Here is an 8,560-nt window from a genome sequence, read left to right as displayed (position 1 = left end):
ACAAGCTTTAATTGTCAAGAATATACTTATTTTTACTGTGCTAGTTTGTTGGACACATTAACATGCACTACTAAATTCATTTTATAGCCTCCCAATCTACTTGTGAGTTACAAGCAGCTGGTAGAAAACCATTGTAATGGAGTCTTATGAGATGGTTATTGAACTTAGTTATGTTAATTCAAGAATATCTGGGTTAGGCTTAAAAATTAAGAGATTATTGAAGGAGAAAGATTTAAAGGAATAGATTTTTTTACCTCAAACTCCCATTACGTGCAGTAGATATGTACTTCAGCAAATCAAAATTAAACTAAAATAGTCAACACAAGTTGCAAATTTGTGGTGGCTTTTAAATTTTTCTGAAAATTGACAAATAAGCATGGAGGTTAGTTACTGCTTGAAGAAGAAGCGGTACAATTAACAGAAACCTGGGCTAAGGAAGACTTACAGGAACATATATTATTGTTCAAGTTGCATATTCAAAGCCAATATATGCTTGTTCTACTGGAAATATAAATTTTGCATAATTAAATTTGACAATCTTATTTTGTCTCCTCCATGGTTTTGAAAGCCAAATTCCTTTGTAGGTGGCAACTTTACCTTAATAAAAATGTGACTAGATATTTTTAAGAGATTAACATATTGAATTTCAAATTCAGAAGAGTCTGTTCAAACTATCATGGCCACATCTCAATAGCTTTTACCTTGCCAAGTTACTTACATTTTCTAATTGTAATTTATCTTTTATGGAAAATATAGATATAATAATTATCTCTTGAGTTGTTGCAAGGGCATGTGTCAAGGACAATGCCTCAATAAACCATGTTTGCTATTACTATTACTCTTTGCTTTACTCTGGTGTCAACCAAATATTTGTTGTTTAAACTCTAAGAAGAGCTTATTATTAAATAATTAATGGATAATTTAGCCAACGACCAAAGAAGCCCAAAATCATGTTATGAAATATTAACACTAAGGTAATTTTATTAAATAACTTTATTTAAGCATACAACCCATATGAAGAATTTGTATTATGGACTCTTGGCATCTGCAAAACTTTACTTTTTATAATTTTTGCAAGGTTAGATGCCATGATTCATTGTTACATCGCAATAGCTGCAGATTATACAGTGGTTTGTGATGGCTGTTTTTACTTATCTTTCATAACTTTTCGTACTCTTTTTCATCTTGTTCTGTGCCCCAGGTGGCTGGCATTTATATATTGCATCAACAGACATTCTTGTCCCCATGTTGTATTTGGTTTGGCTGAGAATAGAAGCCAGCAATAGATTTGAGAGAGTCAGATCAAAATAAGGCTGGGATGGCTGCCTTGCTGTACTAAAGAACAGAGATCCTATTAGGTGAATTTTTTTTTTTTACATAGTTTTAGCATTCTGTTGGTTCCAGTTAACACTTCTTCTACTTGCCCCTTCAGGCCAAGAAGTGTAAAATTTCTTTTGTATGATCTGTGTGGCTATTACCTAACCTTGTTCACAATTTTTAAATAGCCCTCTCATAAAGTTTTTTCTCACTTATCCCAATTCAGGAATACCACTCTTTCCTGCTAGGACCCTGAATGATATACAGAAATGCACCCACCAGTTAGTGATGAAATGGTCTTCCACTCTGTTTTAAGCTTTAGATAGTAGGTTCTGCTGTTCCTACTTTGGAAGCATTCTTACACAATAGAAGTCAAAACACAATAAACATACGTGTGCATGGGTCTTTATAGCAGCACCATTTATAATCCTTTGGGTATATACCCAATAATGGGATGGCTGAGTCAAATGGCATTTCTAGTTCTAGATCCTTGAGGAATCACTACACTGTCTTCCACAATGGTTGAACTAGTTTACAGTCCCACCAACAGTGTAAAGTGTTCCTATTTCTCCACATCCTCTCCAGCACCTGTTGTTTCCTGACTTTTTATTTACTGCGGCACTATTCAAAATAGCAAAGACTTGGAACCAACCAAATGTCCATCAATGATAGACTGGATTAAGAAAATGTGGCACATATACACCATGGTATACTATGCAGCCATAAAAAAGGATGAGTTCATGTCCTTTGTAGGGACATGGATGCAGCTGGAAACCATCATTCTCAGCAAACTATTGCAAGAATAAAATAACTGAACACAGCATGTTCTCGCTCATAGGTGGGAATTGAACAATGAGAACACTAGGACACAGGAAGGGGAATATCATACACCAGAGCCTGTCATGGGGTGGGGGGAGGGGGGAGGGATAACATTAGGAGATATACCTAATGTAAATGACGAGTTAGTGTGTGCAGCACAACAACAGGGCACATGTATACATATGTAACGAACCTGCATGTTGTGCACACGTACCATAGAACTTAAAGTATCATTAAAAAATAAAATAATAAAAAATAATAAAAATAAGTCAAAACACATCTAACTTCTGTAAGACTTTTTGAGTGATTGTCCTCTTGGCAGCCCCTTTCACTTCATTGTTCCTCAGGCTGTAGATGATGGGGTTTAGCATAGGTGTGATGACAGTGTAGGACAATGACACTAGCTTCTTGCTCTCAGGAGACTGGTTTGATTTGGGCCGCAGGTAGGTCAGACTGGCTGTTCCATAGAAGAGGGACACCACAATGAGGTGTGAGGAACAAGTAGAAAATGCCTTCTGGCGACCAGTGGCAGAGGACATCCTCAGAATTGTTATGATAATGCGGGTGTAGGAAACCAAAATGAGAGAAAAGGGAAACATGATAAACAGGAGTGTGGAGGCAAGTGCTTGCATTTCATACATGGTTGTATCCACTGTGACTAGTTTTAACACTGGGGGACCATCACAGAAAAAGTGGTCCACGGCATTTGGTCCACAGAAAGGCAGGGCCATCATCCAAGCCGTCTGTAGCATAGACACAGGAACACCGGACATCCAAGAACCCATGGCCATCCACCAGCATAGGGACCTGTTCATTATGACTGAATAACGGAGAGGGTTACAGATGGCCACAAAGCGATCATAAGCCATCATGGAGAGAAGGAAACATTCAGAACTGCCGAATAAGAAGAAGAAGTACATCTGGGTACCACAGCCCACAAAAGAGATGATTTTTCTTGGGGACACTAGATCTACAAGCATCTTTGGCACCATAACCAAGGTGAAACATACTTCAAGAAGTGATAGATTTCGAAGAAAGAAGTACATGGGTGTTTGAAGTGCGGGATCCACACTGGTAACTGTGACAATAAGAAAGTTGCCCAACAAAGTGACTGTATAAATGGCCAGGAACAAAATAAAGAGGGAAACTTGCATCTCGGGGTTGTTTGTAAAACCAAGAAGAATAAATTCAGTGACCCTGGTGTGATTTTCACAGATCATATCTTAGACGAGTTTCTCTCTAAAAATCAAAGTGTGTGCATCAAAGGGTATTAAATCAATATAGAGATAATCTCAAAAATATTAATAACATCAATAAAACATCTTTATTCTCAGTTGTCTCACCATTCTGTTTCTCTGAAGCAGAAATGATGTTTACAATAAGATAAAATTAAGGAAAAATAAACATTTTGTATAAATCTTACTCATTGTTTACAACCTAGATGTAACTTTTCTCTCACGAGTAGTCATAGTCTGCACTCGTATTCTTCATCATAGGCGTGCTATTTTGTAGGATAAAGTAGAAAGAGTGTAGATAGATAATTAAAATAGAATAGTGTACTAATTTTTAAGTGATTTCAGGATGCAATAAAGATAAATAATGGGCTAGTTTGACATTCTAATATTAAATTATGTTAATCACATTTCTACTAAATACAGTGCATTTTACACCATTCATCCACTATATATACATATACCAACATGCTCAGTACACACACACACACATACACAAGAAACTTAATAAATAAACATAATATATGCTTATGATTTTGGTGCTTCTCTGTAGTCTCCATGAGCCCAATAATTTGTGACATTTTTATATTGTCTTTTGAACCATAATTCAACTTCACTGGGCCCACATTTCTTAGTATACACAGAGTTACAGTTACATTGTTTAAGTTATATTTTTTTAAAACTTCCAAACAAATATGATTTACAATAGAGAAGTATCCTCCCAACACTCATCTCAACTTTTCTCCCCCAAAATAGCTTCTCTCATGACTGTCCATCTTCTTTAGAACTTCATTATCAGAAGTAGAGTACATACACTTACTTTTGTACGTCAGCTGATCCAGTCACAAAAGCACTAATTCAACTATTATGAACTCAAATACTATATCTTACTTGGAACAAAATATTTTGGCCAATATTAAATTATGCAAATTTTTTCTTTACAGGAGGTCATTCTTAGTACCAAAATTTAGCAATTACAGGAGCATGTGTTAGAAAAATAATTTCTTTCAAAATTGGAATTGGGTAAATATTGTATCAATTATTTTATATACTTTTTAAATTTAATTCCAAAAGTGCATATTTCATTTTATAGTCAAAATAATTTCAAATAGATATCCCCTCCTGAAGTGAGTAGGTAAAAATTTACGGTGTACGGAATCTTTCTAAACTGTGGCTCATTTAAATAATTCTATGTTTTAATTCTACTCTTAAGATATGTAACATCTTACCTGTGTATTTTCCATATTGTAAGTTCTCAAAGGAATGTCCTCAGTAGCAAAAGGAAAGGAACAACTCTGGTGATTTCAGGCTTCCCATGCCCTTGTAAGTCCCAAAATAATAGGTAACATGTGACAGTGATTACAACCATTACTCTCTCACTGCTATTGCAAAACAAGCTTCACTATCATTCTTGTCATCAGGATTAGAAACATCATATTCCTGGTATATTCATCAAAACTTATGAAAAACTTCATATGCATTATCATGCTTACCTACATTTTGGAACAATTCTAAACTTGTTATGGGTCTAAAATTATGCCATATTTTGTTTTGAAAAAATATGGGAGTTGATGAAGGCATGAAGATTTTATAGTAGTTACAATATCTAGTACATCCTAAAATGCCTCAACCAACTGCCTCTCAGAATTCTGATATTAACAGTGGCAGAAAGCAATACTAGGATGAATGGCTTTTCATTGAGTAATAAGTTCTATAGTGTACAATCCATGTGAAATATGAATAAGGATATCCAAAAATGGTCAGTTTCTTGAATTTTTAATAATTACCATTGCACATTTTTCATCTTTCCTGGAGGCATTTAAATTTTAATAAAAGTTTAGACTATTAGAGGTTTATAATGTCATACGATGTACCTCTAAATACTCCTCTCAGTCTTTCTATATCCTAAAAAGCCTACAGATTACTTTGCATATATTCGCTAAACAAAGAGATTAATCAGCAGTGATGTTGCAGTCACTACCACAAATTTATACTGATTTAAAAAAAAACTTGCAAACTGATGTTGAGTTGCCACGATTACTACATCACTCTAGAGAATGTACTGTCTTATTTGTCACATGGCATTTTGATAACTTGATGTCATTTAATTAAGTTCACTAAATTAGTTGGTAATATTTTAATGAGGCCAAATAGTTTTTTTCATGTCCCATTAAGCAGGCCAACTTTGGCCTTTTTTTTAGAAAATAGACTTTACCTCTTATTTTAGCTAACTTTTTTATAAATATATGTTTTCTCATAAAATTATTATGGATGAATGCAATTATATCTTCAGTATTTGGAGTACAACAGGAATCTGAGATTGTTATGAAATTTATCTAAATGGAGCAGCACTTTTAACAATCCTACATGTAAATGAATAAATTGCCATAGTACCTAAATTAAAAATACTTTGTGTAGTTATAAACCACAGCACTTCTTTATTACATAGCTACTGTTTTATTAATACTCTCTTCTTTAGCATTCTGTTGCTTTCCAGAATGAAGGTCTCATTATTTGTTTTCTTTTATTTAGTGAAGTATAAAATTATTCCTTTTCTGATAATTAATATTTCATTATTTATTTTTCAGAGAATGCTTTTGTAATACACAGATGTACAGATAAATGGAGATGTTTAACAAAATTGAGAAATATAACATCATAAAAAAAATCTGGATGTATCTTACCAAATGAAACCTCATATTTCTTCTGTAATTAGAAATTTAATGATTTTTTAAAGATATGCAGTATTTTCAGAGAAATGTTCACTGATCTTGAAATCTATTGATAGCTCAAATCTTCCTAATGAAGTTAATACCTTAGACAGTCTAACATGCCTTGCACTGGCACTACATGGTTGCTATATTTTAGTAATAGCATTTAAAAGTGTGACTGGCTTTGGGGAAATGATCCCTGGATCACTAGAAAGGACGATGGTTAATTAAACAACTGCTTTTATCTCACAGGGGAAATACAGAATGTTCATACAATTATCTATATTTCCTGTAAGTCATATTTGCAATTGAATATGCATTTCTCAATATTAGATATTTTGTGGTGGGGCTACTGGACACACTGATCAAGTCTCTTGGAATTGCAACTTTTAACATGCTGGGCTGTGTAAAGAACACAGACTTTAATTTGCCCTATAATATTTTTGTATTTTTTGTGGGATAGATTTTGGTTCAGTACTGATGAGAGAAATGTACCATGCTCATGAAACTTACATGATTTTTAAATTTTATTTTTAACTGATTTTTAAAATGTTAATATTTTAAACTTATTTCCATAATAATATTTTTAAATAATTAAATACATCAAATTCATCTGATAATTGGCATGTATTTTGTTGTTGTCTTATACCCTAAGTTGTTTGGCTATTGGTTCATTTTACTATGAGAACATTGTAAACAACGTCATGATTCATGTATTATTTCAGTCAGTGGTACCTTATAATGTCTAAGATGGTTACTGTCAGGAAGAAGTAAGCAATTTTTTTATTCCTTGGGATTGTTTATTCTTGGAATTTTTGAGGTAATTTTAATATCGAGAAATAACATGACACTTCGAAGTGTTTTGTAATGAGCAAACAGAACTGTGTAAACAACTCCCTTTATTTCCTTACACTATCTTTTTTGCAGAAGCAACTTTTATAAATAAATATAAACTTTAAAACAGTTACAAATCAGCACAGTGGGAATAATTCAAAAAATTCTAATAAGTCTTTGGAGGCAAAAAAAAAAAAAAAAAAAAAAAAAAAAAAAAAACCTTGAAAAGGCCCTTGGAGTTTCAGGTCAACCAATGCATGTACAGAAGCCTTAACAAACAGCTAGATAGGAAGGTTCATCATTTCCTAATTTTACTTCTTTCTAGAAAAGAAAAAGAAAAACTTCCTATATTTGTAGAAGTTGAAGGAAAATTCCTTAACCCTTATTTTCCCAGGAAACTAAATAATAGTATAATAGGTTAAAATCGAATTTTGTTTTGTTTTGTTTTTGCTTTGTTTTGTTTTGAGACGGAGTCTCGCTCTGTCGCCCAGGCTGGAGTTCAGTGGAACAATCTCAGCTCACTGCAACCTCCGCCTCCTGAGTTCAAGCTATTCTCCTGTCTCAAACTCCCGAGTAGCTGGGATTACAGGCACCCGCCACTAAGACTAATTTTTGTATTTTTTGTCGAGACGGGGTTTCACCATATTGGTCAGGCTGGTCTCAAACTCCTGACCTCAGGTGATCTGCCCACCTCAGCCTCCCAAACTGCTGGGATTACAGGCATGAGCCACCGCACCAGGCCAAAATCTATTCTTTAAAAAAAATCTTCCATTGGGTACACCTACATTTAAAACAAGTAAAATAAATCTCTAATCATTTCCAATAAAAAACTATGTTACAAAATATATTTGGCCTATCTTCATTCACACTTATACCAAATAATTAACTTTGCACCATACTGAAGAAAACATTTGTCATATTGGGCAAAAACAATCAAGTGAAAAATGGTGCATTACTGAATTACACGTCAAACTTTTGTTTTGTTTTTAAAAATGTTCAATGAAAGATTTATAAGTTTGGTCATACAATATACCCATGTAACACACCTGTGCACGTACCCATATATCTAAACCCTGGCTGCTTTGCAAAGCCACATAGAAAAGCTTTGCTCTTGCTGTTTACTCAGTAGACTATTACAAAATCAATGCTTTGGCCAGAAGTAATGTTTCCAAATATTCTCAGACTCCAATCGCCTGGGATTCCAGAATGGTACTGAATTCCCAGGGGAAAAAATGAAAAAAAAATCTCTTTACCAAACTTTGTGTTATATTATATTGCTTGTACTTAACGCAGTTTCTCTCTAAGTTAAAAGTTTAAAGAATAATTGCTACACATATCATGAGAGGCAAATAGATACTGGCTGTTGATTTAGAATAATGTGGCGAGGTTCCAAAAATCAACTTCAAAAAATACCCTGTTGTAAAATGTACAGATATGTGTAGATTTGGAATTTAAATAATAAAAACTTATGGACACCTAAGAGATGTTTTCCTAACAAATGTGTACTTCTCAGAATTGCCTAGCATTCAACTCATTCATGTTAAGAATACTTAACATAACCATTTCCACAACTAAACTTACCTTAGGTACTAGAAATTTCCGGTAGTCAGGACTTCCATAAACCTCCAAAATGATAAAACCTGTTAT

At 33.8% G+C, this 8,560-nt stretch overlaps 1 protein-coding gene across 1 annotated transcript; it reads right to left on the bottom strand.

Moving 5' to 3' along the window:
* Positions 1-2,405: 2,405 nt before the first annotated feature.
* Positions 2,406-3,356, bottom strand: OR10A7 (olfactory receptor, family 10, subfamily A, member 7). Its single transcript, NM_001194487.2, is given in 1 exon segment — positions 2,406-3,356. A coding segment is annotated over 1 exon segment (951 nt).
* Positions 3,357-8,560: the final 5,204 nt, after the last annotated feature.

This window comes from Macaca mulatta, chromosome 11 (assembly GCF_049350105.2).
Source record: "Macaca mulatta isolate MMU2019108-1 chromosome 11, T2T-MMU8v2.0, whole genome shotgun sequence".
NCBI classification, from domain to species: domain Eukaryota; kingdom Metazoa; phylum Chordata; class Mammalia; order Primates; family Cercopithecidae; genus Macaca; species Macaca mulatta.
The sequence above is the reverse complement of the archived record's forward strand: the minus strand, read 5'-3'. Positions and strand labels throughout refer to the sequence as shown.